Genomic DNA, 23,851 nt, shown 5'->3' on the forward strand with positions numbered 1-23,851 from the left:
AGCGCAGGAGGATTTTCATTGTTTGACAAGTGCGCGCTAAGAGCCACTAGGCTGTCAATCAAGCATGATAAATTATCACCGCAACACTTGCAACTTCTTCTCTCTCTTGAGAATTATTATTTATCATTATCATTTCCCTGGTAATCGATGTTACCAACGTGACTCCACAATAATAATCCTCTTTATTTTAGAGGTTGGCTCGCATTCGTGCGCGCGGTCTTCTCAAAACCATAACCGGGATTATAATGACGCGCCAGAAATGGCTAAATGTGATCAACCAGCAAAAGCTCAGTCGGTGCGCAAACCTCTGCGGCGACCAAAAGGTTCTGCTCGCAAATGCGGGTCATTGTTTTCCCATGGACACGATTAATCTGTTTGGAGAGACAAACCACGGAACAATTGACTTTGTGTGCCATCAAATTTTGATATGGGAATTTATGATCAATGAACGACTATTCAAATAGTGCAAGGGTTGCAAAATTTCAATTACTCAATATTAGGTGAAAAAGGCAGCAATTTTTTAGCCCAAATGTATTTATTAAAGTCGTTTTTTAAAATTTTAATTTCCCCTGATTTAAAAAATAATTTTTAATTTCCAATCAATTATAATTATTAAGATATTCTTTGATTGCAAAATTTTGATTCGTTAATTCATGATTTGAATCAGACTAGTGTAGTTAAAATTATATTTATAATATTAATTATCACATGAACATATATGCTTTAATTATTATTATTTTTTTTTTTTAATATTTTAGAACAAAAAAGGTCTCTTCTGAAATTCAAAAGAACTGTTGCCACTCATGAGCAATTTTAATTGAAAAGCAGCAGCCTTGGCCGGGCACATAAAATTAAATCGTGTAACGAGAGAGTCGAAGCTTATCGCATGCGAGCAGGCTGCTAATAATAATAGCAGTGGTGCCCACGCAGGGTAACGCGATACCTTAATAGAGCAACAACGGCCCCGACTATACCTGACAAATAAATGTATGAAACGCACGCAGCTCATTGCTCACTCCTCTCGCGCATTGTAAATGAAATTGCTCCGCACGCAGACAATGCGCACGGACTCTAATTTACGGCCGCGTATCAAATTTTGCAAGCCACCGCACATTAAAATAATTACTGCCCTCTCCGCCATAACTCTGGGGGCAAGAAAAAAAGAATAACGTATAAAAGGTTTTACTTTTCTGCAGAGTAAATAAAAATAACTAGCAGCGGTCGGCCAGAACTATTTATTTTTATTGCAGCGCGGCAAAGATTTCAAAGCGACATGGAGCTAGAAAGTGGGCATGACGTTGCGATTTTCCGCTCTCACAAACAATGGAGCCGCTCTCGGCATATCTGCATGGCACTCTAGCTGGGTGGTAAACATGTCGTTGGTATCAAAATAGGAATCGGTGCACGTCCCTTTCTGCTCGTATCTAAATATCGAGTCAAAACAGTGACAGTCCAAAAGCGTTCTGCCGTTCTATGCAGCTGAATATCAATATTGGAACTATAAGATTTAAAAAAAACACACACACTGGCTTTGTGACTATGGTAAACAAGATTTTTCCATATTTTACTTCTTAATTGATATAAATTTTTAAATATTCTTAATATTAATGTAATATTATTACATTTTTATTTAAAAACAATTAATATAACATGATTATAACCCTTTGATGGCTTCAGTTAAAAATAAATGGTAATAATAATTATGCTTTAACTATGAATCACTGTCCATATGGCATTGTGTACAATGAATTTCCTAATTCAATTTCTCCTCTAATAAATAAATCTTTAATATTGTTTAAGGACTTATTATTGACATAGTCAAATCAAGTCTTTACAACAATAGAAGCAATTTTGGGCAATTATTGCAAATTTAACAAACCATTGTTGTGAAGACTTGATTTGACTATGTCAATAAGGTGTCCTTAATTAAAATAAATTAAACGGTTTATATTTTGATTCAAATAACTAATAAAAATTAAATCTATTTTTCTTCTCCAAAACTGCGTATGCAATGAAAAACTCCTGTTGTTTCAGTGTAGCAGTTATTTTGTTCTTCTCTGTCTAGAGGCATTATAATTTTTTTCCTTTGAAGTGAAAAATATTTAAAGAAATTCTACTTTATCGTTGAAAATTTATCAACATTTAAGTTTAGGGTTTAAATAATTCACTTTTTGAAATGCCAATTTCTAAATTAATTTAATATTTTTCCGCTTTTTAGCCTTGGCCTAGCTTTTTCTTTAAACTTTGTTCTCAAATAAGACTATTATACTGTTAATACTAATGAATTACCTTGAATAAAATTGAAATTGAAAACTGAGCAGCAAAATCAAGAAAATTTCAAAGATTTCCATAAGTTCCATTTTGATCAAAACAAATTTCTGGAAAAACTCTTTCTGAGTTATCCATTGAAAGAATATGTAAAGCAATAAAGGGTTTGGAAACCTTTCTCACTGCAACGCACAGGTAAAGGAAAATGTGTTGCAAGAGAAGAACTGCATTTTGAGGCCGCTCGAGAGAGAATTCTTCTTCTCTCGATATATAATTGATAGACCTGCCGCGCACGAATGTCATGAACGCGAGTACATACACCGGAATCTTATGACAAATGACATACCGCATATTATATACGTGCATACTTTGTAGCCGAGATGCGCAAGTCATGGTCGCTGTGTGGGAAAACACTTCACCCTGAATATGTGACTGACTTTTGTTCTACAGCCTTTGACGTGCGGTATATCTACGCTCCAAAGCCAAAGGGTTCCAACATTGTACACTCATGCACATAGACACTAAAGAGAAGCATTTAATTTTTATCGCATATAAATTCAATCATTTTTATTTATATTCAGCAAAATCAGAACAGACACAAGATAATATGGAAATTTTCAATTTATAATTGATATTTTTTCCTAACTCTATATCGAGTTGTTCTGATTTTTCCTAACATTTACAATTTTTCTATGTGTAATCCGTAATATACTTTAAATTTTTTTTATAAGAATCAAAATCGATTGCAAAGTCAAAAATTAACTCTAGCCAACATTTACTATAGAAATTTAATATTTCTGCATGCTTCTGCACTTAACTGTTCACTTGCTTGTAATTAACAACTTACATGTGGGAAAAATAATTTGATTGTGGAGATCGTATTTTTACGTGGAAGAGCGTTTATTTTTAATGCTGATTAAAATTATATAATATAAATGTATAATATTTTTGCAGTAAAATTGGCGCAAAGAAATAATCATTTTATAAATTTACATTTCTTAAAATAATCTTCAATAAACTAGTTATTTATTAATAAGTTTTAGGCACATTAATTCATCATTATATTAATGTCATTTTCTTACTTTATATAGCTTCCAGCAATCTCCAGACAAAATCAAATATACCCAAAGTAACCCAATCAACTTTTCAATATTTTTGTGTGTACACTTTTTAGTCCGAAGTCTGCATGTTCTTTTTCACCCGTAGATATTGTTTCGCGCTCTATTTTGCTGGGTCACGCCGCCGCATATTATATTTATTTATCTGCGCGCGAGATGATTTATGCGTGTGAAAAGGTTCAGCAAGGCACGCACAATGACATAAAGTAACTCACACGCAGCAAAAGCAACTGACTGAGATGTTAAGGTGATAAGATCTGATCCCCGGGGAGCGATAAGTAGATTCCTCGGGTGACATCTGAGGATGAAAAATGGCCCCTTCTGATCGCGGCGCGGCAGAGCATGATACGAGAAAAAGCACGCGGGAGAGAGAGCGAGGAAAATAAAATAGTAAATGTTCCGAATTCCTGCGACACGACTTTGTATCGCATTCCGCGTTTAATGATATTCTAATCGCTGCACACGCGTTCGAGAATTAATTATCAAAAAATTTATCGGCGGCAGCTGCAGGAATTTTGAATGCTGAAACCATAAAGATTTTATACATAAAAAAAGAAGCAACCGGCGTGAAGAGCAGAATTCCTCAAACAAAAAATTTGCATATACGGCGAAAAACAAAAAACACACAGGAGTAAAAAAGAGATAATTTAGAGGCGGGAGACATAAAAATGCACCGCATGGGGTCAAAGCGAGATTCCGATTATCTCAGGACGCGAAGTGGCGGTCGGAGGTGGCTCGTTCGCGGCCACTCCACGGCCAGACCCGCGCGCGCATTAATAAAGATTACGCGCCAGATAAGCGATTCGACCAATTTTCGTTTTATATGTAAAAATGAGGGACTACCGGTGTTCATGAACTATCTTATGCGTACATACAACGCTCGATTAATAATTTCAAATTAATTCATTTATTTTTTTATTTTTAAATCTTCTGTTTTAAAAAATATTTCAAAATTGATAATCTCTTCCTTAAAATTTATGTTTGATAAACGAGCTGCTCGAAACAGTTTTAAATATATGATTATGAAACCTGCTAAACAAAATCTTAATAGCCCTGAGAAAGCTCCTAACCTATGCATTTATCTGTTAATGAAATAATTAAAGGGTTAGTTGACATAAATGCATCCCTTTGTAAGAATTAAAAGATACAATATAATAAAATTAAATTTTCTGTGTTGCGCGGGATATGTAATTTTTTTTAAATGTTTTTAACGCACATACTGCACATAGGCTATTTTTTTAAACATGCGAGTGAAGTATGTACGCCTCTCACTCAGTCAGGAGCCTCGATTATTATAAATAAAAAGTGGAGACCCACGCAATTGTAATAAAGGAGGACACTTTTATTGTATGCGCGCATTGCCAAGGTGGAAAATATTATATTTTCTCTCTGAAAGAGCGGCGGACGATCTCCTCTTCTTCTCTATTATATTTATCAAAAGTGTGTGGCCATTATTATGCTAATTTTATTGGACTCCAGCTTCAGCAGGGCCGGACTGCGTTTTATTTACTGCCGGCAGCTTTTTATTATGTTCTTAATGTATGCTCGGATTCACGCATATAATATTCATGCATGCGCGTCCAAGACCGAAATGCTCCTTATTGATTGGTATGTGAACAACATGGATTACACGGGTTCGGATTTTTTTAAGAAGTGAGTGTGCGCTGGAAAAAGAGATTAATGTGTTGTACGTTTTGGGGCTTTTCTTTGAAATTTGTGCTTGGCATGACGCTCGGTTGCGGTAAAAAAGCCTTATGTGGTATTTGATACTTTGAGATTCTATTGGAAATAATTTTATTAAACTCTAAAAGCATTTCCACCCAGAACATAATAGTGTCTACAGAAGTCTAAACTAAAAAGAAAAACAATCAAAAAATCTCTTCATTAAAAACAGCGGCTCCTCTATCAGTCACTGAATTTGTCTTTTTGGTTATTTCTAATACGTCTCATTTCTCAACGTTCGGCTGATGTTGCGAAATATCTCAACGTTTGGCTGAATTAAAATATACTAAATAATAATTATACCGAATAGGTAACCATTTTATTTTTTAATTTCATTGCGTTGCGCTTTTAAGAAATTTAATTGGGTTTTGATTCAATTATACAAGTTGCAAGTCCTTAATTCAAATTTCATATCTAATTACTATCAACATTGTTTCCAATGGAAGCAAAAGATTGTGAGTTATTTTGCCATTCTCTGATAAATCCAAAAGTCTGCACTGATGAAAATATCGCAAGTGAATTTCACCGCGGCGGCATTAATTCAGCGCACGCCGCCACCAAACTTGATTAAAACCACCGCGTAGCCGAATTCAATTTTCGTCCCCGCGTTTGCAAATAAAAATCCGACTGCGAGTAAATATTACATTCGTTTTCGACTGTACCTGCGAATCCAAAGTTTTAACGTGGGAGAGCAGCGACGGAGGAAAATTACATTCTGTTTGTTTTCGAAAGGCTTTGAAGTGCTCTAGCTCGCGGTGGATATGCAAATGTTGGAAAATTCGATTGGTCGTAATCATGGCTGGGGTTTGTTGCGACGAGAGTGTGTGGTGTGTGAGCAATTTTGTTTGTATGCTCTGTGCTTTGGATATGCAATATCTAGTAACAAACACACACGCATTTCAATGAACTGCTATTGCGCATTACACGTCCCGCAAGATGATTTGCATACGTGCAAATTTACACATTTCTAGGAGGTATAGCAAACAAGTAAATACAAATATAGTATAAAGTCTTTATGAATATGGAACAGGTTACAGCGTATAAATGCGCTTGATGATTTTGCACTCCAAATATTTTGATCAAAAAATTAATGTACCTTACAAAATAAGTATAATTGTAATAATTGGGCTTTGTTAGGCTAATTTTAGTGTTGAAAATCATCTAAATTTTTATACAACCGAAGTGTATCACCTTACGAGTTGGAGAAAATGCAGGCTATAAAAAATCCCATATAATGGGAATAAATGAAAAGTAATAAATCAAAATAAACTATCGACTGAAGTTTGTGAATATGTGCGAATAATGTTTTTTTTCTGGAGTGATAATGCTTTTTAAATTTGAGAAAATAAGTTTTTTTAAATCTCCATCATGCATTTAATTTTAAAAAACATTACAGATACCTCGGGTCTAACGTCAACATAATTTAATTTTTTGATATAATTTATTAATTCTAATTTTCTTGCAATCTTCTATCAGGAAACTTCTATCCGTCTGTCTATGCAGAAACACATATTTCCATTTAAAATCCAGATTGAGTTATTTATAAGCTTCAAAAGTAGCTTAATCCATCAGAACCCCTTCCATAATTTTATCACCGATTTTTTATTTAACTCTCTGGCAATAATCAAATAAATGGCAAATTTCAAGAAACCAATTTTTTAGTTCTCATTTGTACTGATTGATTGATTTAGATTGAATTGATTTTACATAATATAATTATGTCGTGGAGATGGTGTGTGAGGATTTTTTTGTTTGCGCCAGGAGTTTCGGCGCCAAGTGCGCTAAGTGTTGCCGAGCCATCTCCGCGACGGACTGGGTGCGCAAGGCCCGCCAGCACGTTTACCACCTAGCATGCTTCGCGTGCGACGCCTGCAAGCGACAACTGTCCACCGGTGAGGAGTTTGCGCTGCACGACGGACGCGTCCTCTGCAAGACCCACTACCTCGACACCATCGACGGAGGCAGCACTTCCTCTGATGGTAAGCTGAACTGTGAGTGCGCATTTTTTCCAGACTTCCCTATTTAAAATCTCGCAAATTTTATAATTAAAGTAAATTTAAAAATAAAAAAGTTAAATTTATTAAATATTTTTTATGAATATTTGATTTTTATTACAGTTAGATTATTTATATTACATTTTTTAAGAGTTTGTTTTTATTCATTACTATTTAATTTTTACTTAAATAAATTTAGAGAACTTCAATGATCTGTAAATACTTTACACCCTGTACTTCCTAATTTACAATTAATAACATTTATTGCACAGACTAACTGAAGGATATTTACAATTTACAAATAAAAATCTGAAGATCTAATAAATTGTTTTAAAAATTGAATGTAATCAATGGAGTTGTATTAACAATGCAGACAAATAATATTTATTAAATGTTAAATTAAATTTTTATCAAATTTAATTAATAACCAAAACTATTCAGTTTATATATTATTTAACATTGAAGAAGAATTATAAACAAATTTCTTCTTCTCTTCTTTCTTTGGGAGGTTGAATTTCTTGGTACATGCACGGGTCGTGTCCTGCACTTTTGACTAAACAAGGCCCCCTGCGACTTGAATGCGATGATTGCGAGGTAAGGGGTCATCCCTTCGGTCTCCCGCTGCTTTCTCCCTTTTAACTCGCCGTGATTGCCGCCCCCGCTCGCTGCTGCTCATCGTCAGCCCCGAATTGATTTTTCCGTGCCCGTCGCAGTGCTGCATTTTCAGCACATGCTGACAATGGAGCTGCGATTATTCAATAAAAGCTGCAAATCCGAGTCAGCGCGTCCGTTGCGCCGTAATTAAATTAATGATTGCGTCTGCCCGGCAACTCTCGTGTTTATACATCCCTTCGCAAAAAGCAGCGCGGACAAATTAAGCGCGACTCTCATGATTATTCCGATATTTTCCGGCGACGCTTCAAATTGAGCGAAAAAACTGCGAGGCGGAGTGGAATTAATTCAATGACGCGTCGACCACGCTCCCGTCAGTGACTGTATAAAAATAATGATAAAGCTGTTGTCTAACATTTTAGAATCTCCTGAAATGCATAATTTCTTTATAATTAACAAAAGTTACACAAATTATTCATTACATTACAGAGCGTTTCAGGTCAAACGAAAATTCTACCTTTTTTTTTTAGAAAAATTTTAAATAAAAATCGTATCTTGAACTATATCCAAATTGTTTTTTAATTCTAGAGGGTGGCGATTCGGAGAGTTATCAGAAGAACAAGGCGAAGAGGGTGCGAACCACTTTCACCGAAGAGCAGTTGCAGGTGCTGCAAGCCAACTTCCAGCTCGACTCAAACCCCGACGGCCAGGACTTGGAGCGGATAGCGCAAATTACTGGCCTCAGCAAGAGGGTGACGCAAGTGTGGTTTCAAAACTCAAGAGCAAGACAGAAGAAACATCTACATACAGGGAAAATAAAGTCTAATTGTGAGTATTATTCGGGAAAAAGTAAATTAATGTATTTAAATTGATTTACTTCACAGACTTTTTAAAATAATTATTGATTTAAATTTTTTATGTCAATTAATAGTTAAGAAATTACGTCTTTTTAAAAATTGCCTTTAAAAATAAATTCAATGAAATTTTTTGGACATAAAATTAATCTTCCTCAAAAATTGAACTCCTTAAAACGACACATTTCACTTTTCCACTTTGTAGTATATTTGAGGGTTGATGCTGGCCCCGCCCTGCCAGCAAAAGAGCCCTTTGGCATGGGGTGTACGGCGCTCCTCCCTGTCACGTCCCTTGCAAATAAACGCGGAGCAATCGCGCGGAAACGGCCCCAGCAACTGTCCGCGCGCTGGCCCTCTTACACAGGCGGCTGCGCTTCAATAAAAACTTCCTGGCCCTGAATATAGATAACATATATAAAAAAAAATAATAACAATTGTAACAGAAACCGCTGCAGAAGAAAAATATTTTTATTAAAGTAAAAATTTCATTCATTTTGGCTTGGTTTGTTGCAGTACATCACCACTCAAATTCGCAGTTGCGCGACCAGGGAGAGTTGTCGCCGTGCTCGGGAGCTGTGCCGGGGACAGGGTACGGTCGACATATCAACCTACACCTTACCTACTCCTTGCAGCAGCAAAATAACAACAATAATAACAACAAAGGTGGAAATACGACACCCATCTTTAGTCCAAATGGTAATCACTGTTTTTCCAGAATTTTCAAATTGTTTAGTTTTTTGCGGTTTTTTGTTTCTTAATATTCATTACTTCCGTGGTGTTTAACAAAATCTAATTTATTTCTTGCTTGGACGCATCTGCGAAATGATGACATAAAAGTCAGCAACTGGCGCAACCTATTTGCAATGCAGGTTGCATACTCAATTTTATGCAGATTCAAGTTAAATTTAATGTTTTTGAATCTATATGTAATAAAAGTAACTTTGGGGTATTTTTATTCAAAATCTTCTTCATATTTCAGTTTCTGGTGAGACCTCGTCAATTGAAGACATGACAGACGACTCGCTTATGACCTGCATGAGAGGCGAAGTGTAAAAAAAAAAACGCGTCAGCAATGAGGGCAACTGTAGATTTACCAGGTAGAAGAAATACCACCTCTAGTTGTGGCTGCTGTTTCGTCTCCACGTGTACTTCACTACAGTGTGATAAGCCTGATGCTGAGATTTAAATCTTAAGAGACATTTCGAAGTTAAATAATTTATGTATGAACACTTCTACCAACTGATTGACAAATTTTAACTTGTTTTTCCATCGTGATTTGTGTCTGGCAACTATTTAGATCAACCCCTTTATTCTTCAGAATTTCTACCAAGATTTAGCACTTATCGAACTCTCGGATTGTTGATCAAGTATTAAAAGAATTTGTAATGGACGTTTACCTCAACTAATATGCATTATTGATAATTGGTGTAATTTCTATAAATATCTAAGATGGAAAATTAATGTCAAATCTAGTTAGAAGCAGAAAATACCCAACACAAATCTGTAAATAAAATCAGATCAATCCCGTTTTTCTGTGGGTTGCTGCGCACAAATTAATATCAATATATTTGCCAAAACACACGCAAGAGAGAAGCACACTTCAATGCCAAATCGATGTTCAACTTCTGTGCGAAATGGTGTATTTGAATAGTGATTATTAAATATTACGAGTACAAAAGGAGATAGAAATTTACAAGTCTGAATTTTAATGTCTACAAATATTCACTAATTATTATTTTAGTTATACAATGAACATACTACACAACCTCAAAATCGGTTGTAATAACCTACTTAATTTTCATCGGTGAAATCAATGCTAAAAGCTGCTGTGGAATCTGTAGCATTGGAAATGAGTTGCACTGCTCGTCCGTCTTGAGTGACCAATTGAAACTGGACTGGCGGAACGTCTTTAAGGGCACTTTTGTCACCTCCAGAGTCATCTTTGTCCTAAGAAAGCAATTCACGGAATAAAATTTTGATAGAAAATATTAAAAACTAAGTACTTTTAAGAAATCGGATGTGTTGGGTATGTGGGCAACAAGCTGCCCGTCCTCCACTGCCAGGGTCACAGGCAGACTCATTCCATCATCTCCGGACTGCATTTGCAAAGTAGCCCCAGGAGCATCGACGGTTTCGGCCAACTGAATTAAATTATAAATATTTGAAATTGAATGAGATAATTTCACAAATTCACCTGTAAATCAGTCTGTTCCGGCACAACCATGGGAAGATCCCCGCCTAAGGTATTCAGAACAACTTCTTGGCCGTCTTCGGTGCTCAAAACTAAACCAGTTGGCTCTCCCTGAGAAATATCCATTTTATGCAGATTTTTCACTTAAATGTCACTAAAAGAAAAAATTCTTACCTGGGAAATTTGTTGTAGAACAGAAGTAGCTTCCGAAACACCTTCAGTTTCAACATTGGCACTGATTTCATTTGCCGTTCCTGTCTGCTGGTTGTAAGCAACATAAATAACAGGAACGGTTCCATCTTCGTCTTCCTCTCCCATGAGTTGCAAAACCATTCCTCCTTCTCCACCGTCCACTTTTAGTCCATCCTCAGGCAGTCCACGATGGACCTTGGCAAAATTGAAAATAAATATAAATTAACTTCGGAAGAAAAAAATTTATACTTTTTTGTGTTTGTTCAGATTTGAGCAGTCTGCAAAGGCTTTGTTGCAAATTTCGCAGACGTACGGTTTTTCACCAGTGTGGATCCGCACATGCTTTCGAAGAGCCCAGTGTTCAGTGAAACCGCGTTGACAATATTCACAAGAGTATGGTTTTTCACCCTTGTGTCGACGGACGTGACACTTCCACGTGTCCTTGTGCAGGAATGTCTTGGCACAGAAGTCACATTTCCAAGGGCGCTCACCCGTGTGCCTCTTCACATGGAGTTTGAACTAAGAGTTGCATGTTTAGTATACTTTTTAGAAAAAAATTCAACAAATACCTGAGACGATGTTGTGAAGCTGCGGCCACAGAAACTGCAAATGTATGGCTTTTCGCCTGTGTGTATTCTCAAGTGCTCCTGAAGGTTCCCATTCTGCGAGAAGTTCTTTTTGCAAAACTTACACTGGTACGGTTTGTCGCCGTTGTGCCAGCGGTGGTGCAAAACAAGGCTGGTTTTGTGCGCAAACTGCTGACCGCACAGGTCGCAGAAGTATTTCTTTTCACCGGTGTGAATGAGCATGTGATTGGTGAGATTGGCCTTGGTTTTGAATGACGTCGTACAAAGAGTGCAAATGAATGGTCTAGAACAATAATTATAATTAAAATTATTTGAATTTATATATTTTCTGTTTTGACCTATTAAATAATTTGGAGGAAAACATTGTAAGTACCTGTCCTCTGTGTGGACCAACTGGTGCCTCTGCAGTAACTGTCGATGCTTGAATGTCTTGTCGCACTTGTTACATGCAAATCGGACACCTTCGTTATGTTCCGCCTCTTTGTGGTAAAAAAGAGAACTCAGGTGCTGGAATTTTTTTTCACACAGGTTGCATGCATGAGGGCCTATTTGCTTTCCATCTGCGCTTTCAAGCGACTCGTCACCTTCTTTTACTCCCTATAAATTATAGATGTTTAAATTAACTTGCGATTTAAAAATATGTAATTTCTCACATGAGTTTCATCAAGGTGTTTTCCCAAACTTCTAGGAAAGGCAAATGCTTTTGGACACTTGGTGCATTTGTAGGGTTTCAAACCCTCGTGGACCGCTTTCATATGGACCTGAATAATTTCATCAAACTTAAGAAACAAGAACAAAAATACAAATTACCATCAATGTTTTAAGAGATATGAATGTTTTTTGGCAAGCAGGACAACTCACTTCCTGCCCTTCCTGGCCCTCGGCAGTTTCTGCATCTAGAGCCGAATCAACTGACACGAAGTCCATGGGATCCATGATTTCTAAAATTTGCAATTTCTATTGGTATGTATAGAGAGAGCTTGAACCTCACCTTCAATCACATCATCCTCTTTATTCTTATCGAACTCCAAAATCCCTTCATGGCCAGAAGAGGCTTGATGTGCCAGTGCACATGTCTTGTCATAGAATTTGGAATTGCACATTCCACACACAAACTTCCAGCCGTGCTCTTGCACTCTAGAAAAGAATAAAAAAACTAATATAATCTGATAATCTGGTTACCATCAAATTACTTGTGCACTTGGAACAGCTTCCGATTTGCAAATGACTTTTTGCAGATACCACAAGTGAGCAGCTTCCTCTTTGGCTTGCCTATTGGGCGCTCCTCCAAATAATTCTTGGACTTAGTCAAGACAACCAATTCTCCCAAGTCCGTGCCATCTTGCGATACAGTTCGCCCGATAATTTCAGTCACTTTTAATTTCTCTAAAAGCAACTTGGTAAGAATTCTCTGCTCCAATTTTTTTTTTTTTTTATTATAATCATACCAATTTGTGCAGGATTCTCTGTAAAGAGCTTCTCTTTTTCGTCTTCGTCAATGACTCCATGCTCTTTGAAAATACGGTCCATCTCAGGGCCAGCCACAGACTCCAGATATCTATATATGAGCAAATATTTTAAGTTTTTTTTAAGTGTATGTATAATCCAATACCTTTGTGGGACTTTTCTTCTTCTTTTGACTCTGCCATCAGCATCTACTTCAACTTCAGGTTCTTCAGGACGGGGTGGTGGTGCAGGTTCTTGAGCAACTTCTTCTTGCTTCCTGGGGCGACCTCGCTTTTTCCTCGGCTTCTCCAGCCCTTCAGCTTGCAGAGACATTGGGTCGTCATCGGGGTAGAGTGCCTCTTTTTCGTTGGGAACGGCTAAGGAATATCAGAAATAAGAAAAAAATCTTGATTGATTCAAGGCTTCATTTACTGATCATCATGTAAATATTTCCATCTTCGCCCTCAACTTCGGGAATGCTGGCAATGCCAATAGCCATTTTTCTGTCACGCTCCTTCTGTTAAATAAACAAAATGTTTTGTAGATTCTTTAAAAATATGAACATCAAAACCATTCACACCTGTTTGGAGAGCAGAATCCTAATTCTCTTCTGGCCCAAAATAAGCAAATCAAAAAACTGTACAGTTGCTTGGAGCTGAATGTGGCATCCCGGGCATATGGTTCGCGGCAACCTTCCATCGTCTTTAACCTGAAGGTAAATTAAATTTTGCAATATGAATTAGGGAACGGCACAACTTAAATCGCAGGGGCTCTAAAAAATAATTACCTTTACGGGTAAATATCTGTTTATTAATGTGTTCAACGCATTCTCTTCATCTTCAGAATTGTAGAGAAGCTCTCCATTTGAGTTTCTTTCCCCACACAGTCGGCAAAAGTCCGAATTGTATAGCGTGTTGTCCGAGTAGAGGAATTTCGAACTCATTTTTAACTCTTCATCTTCATCGCAAATTCGACTGAAATTAACGTAAAGAGGTTTCTTCCGTTTTTACATTACCCTCACAATTTGTTTGCAATATTTCAATGTTTATATTCGTGCTCCAATCAAATCACTCGGATTTAGTGGAGCGAAATTCAAAACGTTTACAGGCTAAACAACACAATTTAAATGAAATCTTAACTTTTAATTTTAAAATTAAAAATAATGTAGCTATCTGAAGGAAAATAATAAATAAGCTAAGCTAAATCCTAATAAATGAAACTAGGAAAAGGCAGGTGAAATCAACGAGCTACATAAAAGCCTATGTGGAATTACTTGAATGAAATCCTTGTTAAGTTGGTAATACTTTTTGCGAAAAGTTTTCACTCAGCCGGCTGGCGGGGCGGAGCACTTGTCGTGACGTGAGACGAGTTTTGGCACGCATGGTGTTGGTTGGAGAACTGCTCGCAAAAGCAGCGTGGTGACTGCGAATTTGCTTAGTCTGGTGGACGGTGTGCTCTGGTGAGCGTAGTCGGCCGTCGAGAGCGCATGTTGGCTTCGATTCCAATTGAATTGCTGTCGGAGTCTGTAAGCAGAGCCGTCGCACTTTTCATCTCGTCGGCGGAGACGATCATTTGCTCACCTTCTCGACGAAATTTCACACGAGCTGCATTCATGTCTGGCAGCAATTTCGGGCCGCGCAAGTTTTACTCGCTGCCCGAAAACTACAAGGGCGGCGAGTCGCAACCCAAAAAGTGCCATGACACCAACAAGCTGATCCAGTACATCGACCAGAACGTCGTCGGCAAGGACACGACGTTCAATGGACCCTACGGAGGACGAAAGGGTGAGAAACTTGAATCTGTGCCAATGGGTTAATTGCTTAATAATTACCTACTGAGCACCTATATTTAGGACACAAATTTGACAATGTCATCTAAAATATATTTATTCTCCAAAATATTTATAATTTTGCAATTCGGTTCCCCTAAGAAAATACAGCTTAATTTATCAATGATATTAATTAATATTAATTTAAATGTTTTTAGTTTACTTTTTCAGCTAAAGTTTAATCAAATACTTGAATTTGGAACACACAAGCACCTTATGTGGAATGCCTAAATCTTTTTTTTTTTTTTTTAATAATCATCGCATTTATTTAAACGCAAAATTAAAAAAAAGTAAATTACCAGATAAAAGTATAGGTTTTATGTACAAACTTAGTTGTTACGTACTGATAACTTTAAACTTTTCGGTATTACTTTTGAAACACAATTTTTATGGAAGATGGTTTTTTTTAATTATCATTTAAAATTAAAACCAAAAGATGATTTCTTTAGATTTTTACTTGCACTGATATATTTTGCCACTGGCACTGTTTCGAAATATGATTTTATTGACCTAAACTCTCATTTTCTTATGCAAACTTGTGATTATTTTTTATCTTTCTTGGCTATTTGATAATAATATTTAATTAAAATTAATGCACCAAAAACTTACTGTTTGGGTCTTTTGCTAGTTTAATTAATTATTTGAACGTATATCATTTATAAATAGTTCACATTATTTCATCTATTTTTTTACGCACCAAAATATTTAGTATGGAAGCGCTTTTTTCTAGCGAATTTTCCCGAATCATTATAGAGGAACTGGATCTAAAGAAAGGAAGAAATTTAAAAATTATATTTATTAAAATATGGTTCCATCAATAATCTTGTTAATTAATTTAGAATCAACAAAATATTTTATGTAAATTATTTTGTGCAAGAGTGTTGACGCAGAATAATATTAATTTATAATGAATAGAGAATAAATAAATAAATGAATAAAGAAAAAACAAACTGAATGCAACGTAGCAACACTCCATATTTTCAACATTTCAAGGCGGCCTGCAAGTGCAACGCATTAATTGTGCATATTGCTGTGCACACATAGCAGGAAGCTCTTCTCACATTAAACGCGGCAGCACTGCTGCATCTGAAAGTACTTGCGATTGCGGAATTTTCCACACGCCACAGCACGCCGCGCATATACTGCGAAGAAAGAGATGAGGAATCGAAGGCAAATCATAATATTAATAAATATAAATAATGCAATTCATTGCATAATCTAGGAAATAAAAATGTGCCGGCAAACAAGTTGAGTTCAGAATAAAATGATAAAACGGCGTAAAGTCTCAAGAGCCTTGATTAATAGCCAGTTAATTTATTATTGTTTTTTTTTTTTATTTATTTAAAAAACATGGCATTATTATTGCAAAGAAAAAAATTTAATATTTATTTTAGATGCTTTTTAGGTGTCTTTTTCATCTTTTATGGCTTCCCAGTAAAAAAGTAAATGCAAATATTGAGGTCAAAAGCACCCCCCATCATTTTATTTAGCCAACTTGTTTAGAATAGATTGAAGCCACTTCTGAGGAGGTCTGCACAGAAATTATTAGATAACCTAAAAATTTGACCCAGACAAAATTTAAATCAATGGCGCTGACCATAACTGAAAATTAAACCCAATGAAAAAAATCAATATTATCAAAAATTATTGTTGGACTACAAGAAAAATAAGCACAAATTATTTTGATTTTTGATAGCAAGTTATTTTTGCTACTCTACCATTCTTAGTTGATGGTTATTTACATTAAGATGACTCTAATTATTCTGAAATAATTTTGAAATTAAAAAACTCAATTGTGGCTCCTCATCAGAATTTTAAATAAAAAACTATAATTATGGGTCAAGTAAGATTGCTTGATTAATTACACCCAATAAACTTCAATTCACAGTAAACAATTCTAAAAAATGTCACTTGATCTGAATTTAAAAATATTTTTACCTTAATCGCTTTAATGTTCTCATTTGAAAATGATGAACGTTCAAATTTGATTGTTTCATGATTCTGAGAAGGCCTATGTGGGGAATTGAGCCCAAGGCTGAATTTACCAGAAAACAAGAAAATCCACCTGATTTCAAGAATAAGAGGTTGAAATAAAAATTTTCGTCGGCATATATCTTTGGAGCGCTCGAGAATCAGAGCATAAATTATAAATGCCGACTAACTAAAGTCAACAAGGAAAACCTGTTTGTTTTTACAATTCAAAATTCCACTGGGAGGGAAAAGTAAATAGAAATGCATATTTTATGACGCAATCGAATGCTCTAAATAAATTTTATTGACGAGCTCATCTTGATTGTGTTTCAGTTGTGTACTGCGATTACACGGCGTCCGGCCGGTCGCTCAGTTTCATCGAGCAGTTCATCTTGAGCGAGGTGCTGCCCTGCTACGGCAACACCCACACGACGACCTCCACGACCTCGCTGCAATCCACTCTCTTCAGGTGTGGCATTGAACCGATTTTATTGTTCCCAATGAACCTTTCAGCCATCCTCAAGTTTAGACTTTCAAGCTCCCAACTGCCTGAGGGCAATTTGCATGGAATGTGAATTACACAATAGCTCTCTTTATTATGCAATTTAGGTCATTTTTCAATTAGATGCAAAATGCGTCTTGCCAACACTTATGGATCTTGCCCACAACACTTTAATCGGGACCATGTGAAAATTAATCTCTTATTTTGCATCTGCTGCTTTTTTAATTGTTTCATCCCTGGTCAAGGCCATGAAAGGTTAATTGACGCAAGCAGTGTCTGCTCAAACCAATGACACTGGCAGCAGATGGCATGTGGCCACTCAATCAAAGAATGTATCATGTGAAGATGTGGAAAAGTTATTCATGTGCAATTGTATTGAAGCGAAAAATATTTTTTTAAATGCAAATTAATTTTTTTTTTCTCGTCACACTGAATATATTTTATGAAAACTGAAGCTATGTTTTTCTCTTACATAAATATTATGAGCAGCTCTTTCACTTTACTTTATAAGGAAAAAATTCAAAATCAGCTGAAGAGCAGCGATTCCCAATCGGTTAATTTTGACATGATTTTCTTTCCAAATTATCCAGCTGCCTGTTATTCTGAAAGAGGTGTTCAATTACACTTGGTGTGGGTCGTTTACGTACTCATTTATGTGGCCGCGCATTAATGAACTGCATAAATGAAATCAAAGCATGTGATGTGAAAATAACCTGAACCATTAAACATGTAACACAACACCTTTATACCCTTTATTGACGGGCAAAAAAATTTAATTTTAATTTTAAACTTATTAATTCATTAGCCAATATTAATTAACAGTGTGAGTTTTTAGCTTTGAACTTCTTCAATTATCAAAATTTTCAATTTCTTTAGATGTAAGCAGATTTAAGTTTGCTTTCTGCATATGAATAAAACAAATTCAGCCAATTACAAGAAACATGCAATTACTGGATGAAACCCCCTAATTATATCCTCTCGTTTTTGCAGACATGAGGCTCGCGATATTTTCCGAAATGCAGTCAACGCTTCGGAGCACGACGCAGTTATTTTCGCTGGAAACGGGTGCACTGGGGCCGTCCACAAGCTCATCCACGCGCTCAACTTGCAGGTGCCGCCGATTGTATTTGTCGGTCCTTGCGAGCACCACTCGAATCTCCTTCCATGGCGCGAGATCGGCGCCAAAATCATCAGGATACCAGAGACCAAGGATGGTTTTCTCGATTTGGACAATCTCAAGTGCCAACTAGAGGCCCACTCTCAACTGAACCAGCAAATGATCGGCTGCTTTTCGGCTGCGTCCAACATTACTGGCGTCATGGCTGATGACGTCGCCACAACCCTTTTGCTACACCAGTTTGGAGCGCTCGCTTTCTGGGATTATGCTACTGCAGGTTTGGAGCTATTTGTTTATTTCAATTTTTTAAGAGCCGTTTTCTATAATATACAAGTAATTTTGATCATAAATAAATTTACGATTATTAATGTAAAATATGTAAATCAGATATAAATTGCAGATTTAATTAAATTCAATTTTTAAAATTAATTTATTTTGAATTTTCAGATGTACTGTGTTAATATAGGAATATTAATTTAAAATTTCATATGATTTTAGCTCCTTACGTCAAAATTGACATGAATCCATTGCTGCACGGTGCTGGTGAGAGCTCTGTTAACAAAGACGCAATTTTCTTCTCAGTCCACAAGTTTGTTGGAGGAGTACAAACACCAGGTAATTTTAACTAAATAAGTTTTTCAATAAAATCTCTAATCTTTGTCATAACCAGGCGTCCTAATTGCAAAGAAATCATTGTTCAAAAACAAAACACCAAACGGCTGTGGTGGAGGAACAGTTTTTTTTGTTTCCAGAGATGATCATAAATACCTCAAAGTAAGATATTCATTCATTCTCAAAGAAAAAAAATACATTAATGTAGGCTCAAGCTTTTAGAATTTGTAACAGAAATTAATTATTCCAGGACGTTGAGCTCAGAGAAGAGGGAGGCACGGCTGCAATTGTCGAGTCGGTGAGAGCCGGTCTGGCAATGCAATTGAAAGAAAGCGTTGGCGTGCAAGCAATTATGGCCAGAGAAGAGCAAATCGTCAAGTGGGTGTAAATGATAGAGGATTGAATCACTTTTGATTTGTTTTTCTCTCTTTTAGAAATGTACTGGCGCACATTAAAACGGTGCCCGAGTTGTTGTTGTTAGGCCCTCTTACCCACTCATGCAATCAGCGTTTGGCCATTTTCTCATTTATGGTCCGTCATCCTCGAGGGACGTTTCTGCACCATAACTTTATCTGCACAATTCTGAATGATGTGTTTGGAATTCAGGCAAGAGGCGGTTGTGCCTGTGCTGGGCCATACGCGCAAGACTTGCTAGGAATCAATGAAGACCTTGCAAAGAAATACGAGGACATATTAATAGAGGACAGGTTGGTTTTATTTAAATTATTCTTAGCGTATTTAGTATTTATGTTTGATTTTAGCCGACTGGATAGAACGCATTTGAGGCGGCAAGAAGAACATTCCAATTATGAGATGCTGCGCCCTGGCTTTGCTCGAATAAGTCTTCCATACTTCATGAGTGACAACGAAGTGGCTTTTGTCTTGGAGGCCCTGAAAATGGTTGCGTTGGAGGGATGGAAACTTCTGCCCCAGTACATTCTGAATCCAGAAACTGGCGAGTGGCGGCATCGATCAAATTTAGTGTTCAAAGACCGACGCTGGCTGGGCAGCATAAACTATGTGGGGGGCCAAATGAACTACTCTGATAAAAAAGTGGCCAACAATGCATTAGCTGTGCCTGAGGATTACTCTCATATTCTGCAAACGGCCAGAAATATTTTTGGAAAAGCACGAAAGGTTGGCTTTTTAATTTCTCTACAAAACCAAAGAATGATGTTTACATAATATGACATTTTTCTCTCTTTTTAGATGGCTCAGCAGTACGCTATTGCTGATCAGAGCATCTTGTTTGATGAGCACGCAGAAAAGCTGCGGTGGTTCATGCTGCCGTGTGAAGCACAGGATTTGCTTTTGGGACACTCCCAGAACGTCAAGCACTTGGTGCCATTCGACCCAGTGAACTACGAGGGATCTCGATCTAGTCCAATACCACCGCCCAGAATTATTGAACCGCAAGATTCAGTGGAGAGCAATAGTTCTGTAAATTTTGAAGTAGGAGGCTCGGTGGACCCTAGCAATCTCACTTTGCAACACACACTGTGCATCGAACAGAGCTTCAACAACTGCACCTCACTTGACTCGTCCACTGTAAGTCCGCTGCCCAATTTGTTGCTAAACCAGAGGAGTTGCTGCAGCCAGACAGACTTGTTAAATATGGGTGCAAAAGAAAATTTTGTGCAAAGCACTGAAGACATCAAGGCCTACGTGCAAGGCGTTACCAACGAGATAACCCAGGAAATCAAGTCTGAGATAAGAGAGGTCATCTGTCAAGTGCAGGATGTGCTTCACGAATCTGAATCAAACGAGTGCTTGCCTGAAATGAGACCAAGATCTGGATCTTTGTCGCTCAAGTCTGCAGAAGACGTTGCCGAGTACTTGGTAGAAGCTTCACAAAAACTTGCCTCGGAGATGAAATCGGAGCTTAGAGAGGTCGTCAGTGCAGTGGATTTGCTTATAGCTGAAGAAACTGGAGAATTGAAAAGGTCTTCATCCCAATCTTTAAACTCCTTAAACCATTTCAACTTCCCTGAGCAATCATTGATGAGATCCTTCAGGAAACCGAGAACGTTTAGCTCTCCAGCCCCAAGAAGCCCTTTGTGCAATTCACCAGTTATTGACGACTGTAATTAAAAATAGATTAATAATCTTTTTATGTTATATTAAATTTGTTATTGTAGGCTTGGATGGTCCAACTGTGATAGAAAGTGAAAGCACAAGCAAGGAACAAGAATCGAATGGACTGGAAAGCAATGTTAAAGTCGGCCAGGATTTGAATCAAGCAGTGAATTCCTGCAGTATTAATCGGAAAATTTCGGTAGCCTCAACAAGGTGGTTCTGCCCTCCGAAACAAATCTGGAAGCCCACAGTTGAGGTTGTTGCATATTTTAATTTTGATCACGAGGAATATAGCTAATGAGGAAAAAAAACAGGCTATCAGGGAGTTTGGAATGATTCGGCCCGGTGACAGGGTGCTCGTCTGCTTATCTGGAGGCAAAGATTCTCTCAGTTTGCTGCACACAATTCACCAGTACCAGTTCTATGCTCGTTCTAAGAACATGGACTTTGAATTTGGAGCCATCACTGTTGACCCGCAAACGTCAAGCTACGACCCACGACCTTTGATTCCGTACCTCCAATCTTTAGGTGTGCCATATTTCTATGAAGAGCAAAGTAAGTGAATGTCAGTCAGCTAAATATAAAAAATTAAAAACATTTATAATGTTAGGTATTTTGGACAAAGCCACAGAGTTGAAAAACATGGACGCTTGCAAATCAATATGCAGCTTTTGCAGCAGGATGAAGCGGGGGCGAATATACGCAGCTGCCAGACGAGAGGGTTACAATGTGCTGGCGTTGGGTCAGCACTTGGACGACTTGAGTGAGAGCTTCATGATGTCAGTTTTTCACAATGGCCGTTTGAGAACCATGAAAGCCCACTACAACGTCAAGTGATTATTTTTTCAATTTTTCGAGCTTGAAATTTAATTCAAATTCTAGGGAAAGAGATTTGAGAGTGATTCGACCATTTGTGTTTGTCCGAGAGAAAAATCTGAGACAGTTTGCTGAGAGCAAAAAGTTGCCTGTGATCAAGGAAAACTGTCCTGCATGTTTCGAGGCCCCCAAAGTAAGTTGCGTCATTTTTTTGCTGCCAAGTGTTTCTTAAATTTGTTTATTTCCAGGAGAGGCACAGAACCAAGCAGCTGCTTGCTCAACAAGAGATTCTGTTCCCTAAACTCATGTGGAGCCTTAGATCAGCCATGATGCCCTTAATGAGTGTGCACAACACTGGTGTTGAGAGTAAACTTTTTTCGTCGCATTTGAAAAAGAATAGTGTTAGCTCGGATGAGAGTGAAGATTCGCAAGCTGCAGATACCAGCTGATCCTTTTAAAATGAATTTACCAGACTTCCTTCTTGATCTTTATAAATATGTTTCTGATAAACCAAGGAAGCAATGATTTTTTGTTAATAAAAATATAAACTAAAAATCTTCCATGTGAAAAATTTCAATATTTTTATTCTGCTTAAATTTCTTTGTCAAACAAAAAACTTTCTTGATTCAATAGCATAAATTATTTTTCAAACAATTTCAGCTTTGCAGGGTGTCATTGGAATCTCTACAGCTTTCTGTAATTCCATCTAAACGTCTGTTAATTTTTTCTATCATTTCTTCCATTTGCTTAAACCTCATGTCAATGTGATTCATCATGTTGACTTCAAATTGCTGCAACTGCTTTGAAATACTAATTTTCGTTTCCTGCTCAGCATTCTAAGATATTATTGAGCACATAAGATCTTTTTCATTAACAAATATAAAAAAAAGTTTTAATTACCTGATGGAAGCTTGGCTGACTAAAGACAACTGCTTTGAAATTTTCTGCGCTTTTCGACAAGGGTACTTTTGAATCTTGCAAAATGCTTTCAACTCGTTTAGCAAGAGATTCAACTTCCGGTGATGACACACAAGGTTCCAGAACAATGCCCATTCCTAAAAGCCACATTTCCTTTTTCCCATTGGTTACTCCGGCAAACTGATAACAAAAAACAGCTAAGTCAGCTAACATAAAAATTATGTGCAATACAAAAAAATTATTACCCTAATCGAACATTTTCTGGAGGGAGTTCTTAAGGGAAGTTTAGCCCTATAAACTTGCATTTCATCGTCATCTTCTCCTTCCAAAGTATTAACAGCATTAGTTGTGCTTTCGTATTCTCCTAATCTTCCAAACACCTCCAATATTTTAGCCTAAATTATATCAAATATCAAATAAACTTAGAATTTCATTGCCAAAATAAATTTACGATGGATTGCATTTATTTCTTAATACCATAATATTTTTTGAAAAATAAATTTAAATAATATCACCAACGTACCTCTGAGACTAACCAGACACCTTTTATCACATGACCAGGATTGACCACGTCGATGAAAATTTCAAGTGGGCCAGTTGCTTCGTCTTGCTGGGAAAAAGCGATGCAAGAGTCCAAAGAGACGATCTCGTCAATTTCAATACTGAAATGGGAAAAAAATTATTTTGATAAAAATCTATCAGAATTTAAATCAATATATGAACCTGCTCGATGGGTTGAAAACTGTTACAGCATTTTTTATTTTCTTTTCGTTGATAATTTTCCAGTTGTAAGTGATGTTGATTTCGTCTAAAATACCTTCCATGGTGAGCGTCAAAAGTTCAATATACGACGAGTTCACAAAGAATGTGAATGTGAGTCATTGCAATAATTACATTTACATTTAAGTTTTAAGTGATGTATGTTCTGACACACATCACCCACACAGACGTACGACTTCTCCTGTCAAAAGAGAAATTTGTTTGTTTAGTGTTTACGTTTTTTCATAGGTTGGCATTGCGGTATGTA

General features: G+C 36.8%; 4 protein-coding genes across 7 annotated transcripts in view; 2 read left to right on the forward strand and 2 right to left on the reverse strand.

Moving 5' to 3' along the window:
* Positions 1-10,252, forward strand: part of LOC132201301 (LIM/homeobox protein Awh) — a 43,185-nt gene extending 32,933 nt beyond the window's left edge. For 2 of the 3 annotated variants that reach the window (XM_059627355.1, XM_059627356.1), the window contains exons 4-7: positions 6,870-7,087; positions 8,303-8,542; positions 9,082-9,264; positions 9,548-10,252. In XM_059627355.1, coding sequence (XP_059483338.1) covers positions 6,870-7,087; positions 8,303-8,542; positions 9,082-9,264; positions 9,548-9,621 — 715 coding nt within the window. In that variant the 3' untranslated portion in view covers positions 9,622-10,252. The remainder of the gene's footprint in view (positions 1-6,869; positions 7,088-8,302; positions 8,543-9,081; positions 9,265-9,547) is intronic. The other variant, XM_059627357.1, reaches the window with a different exon arrangement.
* Positions 10,253-10,257: 5 nt separating this feature from the next.
* LOC132201287 (zinc finger protein 62 homolog) lies at positions 10,258-14,043 on the reverse strand. Of its 2 annotated transcripts, none has more exons than XM_059627327.1 (16): positions 13,772-14,043; positions 13,565-13,693; positions 13,417-13,498; positions 13,151-13,361; positions 12,987-13,096; positions 12,732-12,924; positions 12,530-12,675; positions 12,349-12,479; positions 12,192-12,299; positions 11,912-12,135; positions 11,521-11,821; positions 11,201-11,470; positions 10,934-11,146; positions 10,763-10,870; positions 10,572-10,709; positions 10,258-10,515 (listed from the first exon to the last, which is right to left on the reverse strand). In XM_059627327.1, exons 1-16 carry the CDS (start codon positions 13,925-13,927, stop codon positions 10,360-10,362), a joined length of 2,676 nt encoding a protein of 891 aa, XP_059483310.1. In that variant the 5' UTR covers positions 13,928-14,043; the 3' UTR covers positions 10,258-10,359. The 2 variants fall into 2 exon arrangements, with proteins under 2 accessions (XP_059483310.1, XP_059483309.1); XM_059627326.1 differs by having other exon boundaries at positions 10,259-10,515; positions 13,417-13,501; positions 13,772-14,042.
* A 293-nt stretch (positions 14,044-14,336) lies between these two features.
* LOC132201285 (uncharacterized) lies at positions 14,337-22,536 on the forward strand. The gene is made up of 14 exons (XM_059627322.1): positions 14,337-14,768; positions 17,117-17,252; positions 18,276-18,679; positions 18,901-19,017; positions 19,073-19,176; positions 19,265-19,392; positions 19,449-19,721; positions 19,776-20,151; positions 20,224-21,097; positions 21,153-21,346; positions 21,405-21,645; positions 21,701-21,923; positions 21,973-22,099; positions 22,155-22,536. Exons 1-14 carry the CDS (start codon positions 14,471-14,473, stop codon positions 22,353-22,355), a joined length of 3,696 nt encoding a protein of 1,231 aa, XP_059483305.1. The 5' UTR covers positions 14,337-14,470; the 3' UTR covers positions 22,356-22,536.
* On the reverse strand, positions 22,464-23,833 carry LOC132201303 (uncharacterized). The gene is made up of 5 exons (XM_059627358.1): positions 23,548-23,833; positions 23,348-23,486; positions 23,070-23,219; positions 22,807-23,004; positions 22,464-22,742 (listed from the first exon to the last, which is right to left on the reverse strand). Exons 1-5 carry the CDS (start codon positions 23,646-23,648, stop codon positions 22,563-22,565), a joined length of 768 nt encoding a protein of 255 aa, XP_059483341.1. The 5' UTR covers positions 23,649-23,833; the 3' UTR covers positions 22,464-22,562.
* Positions 23,834-23,851: the final 18 nt, after the last annotated feature.

This window comes from Neocloeon triangulifer, unplaced genomic scaffold, assembly GCF_031216515.1.
Source record: "Neocloeon triangulifer isolate White Clay Creek 2 clone unplaced genomic scaffold, ASM3121651v1 ptg000014l, whole genome shotgun sequence".
NCBI lineage: Eukaryota > Metazoa > Arthropoda > Insecta > Ephemeroptera > Baetidae > Neocloeon > Neocloeon triangulifer.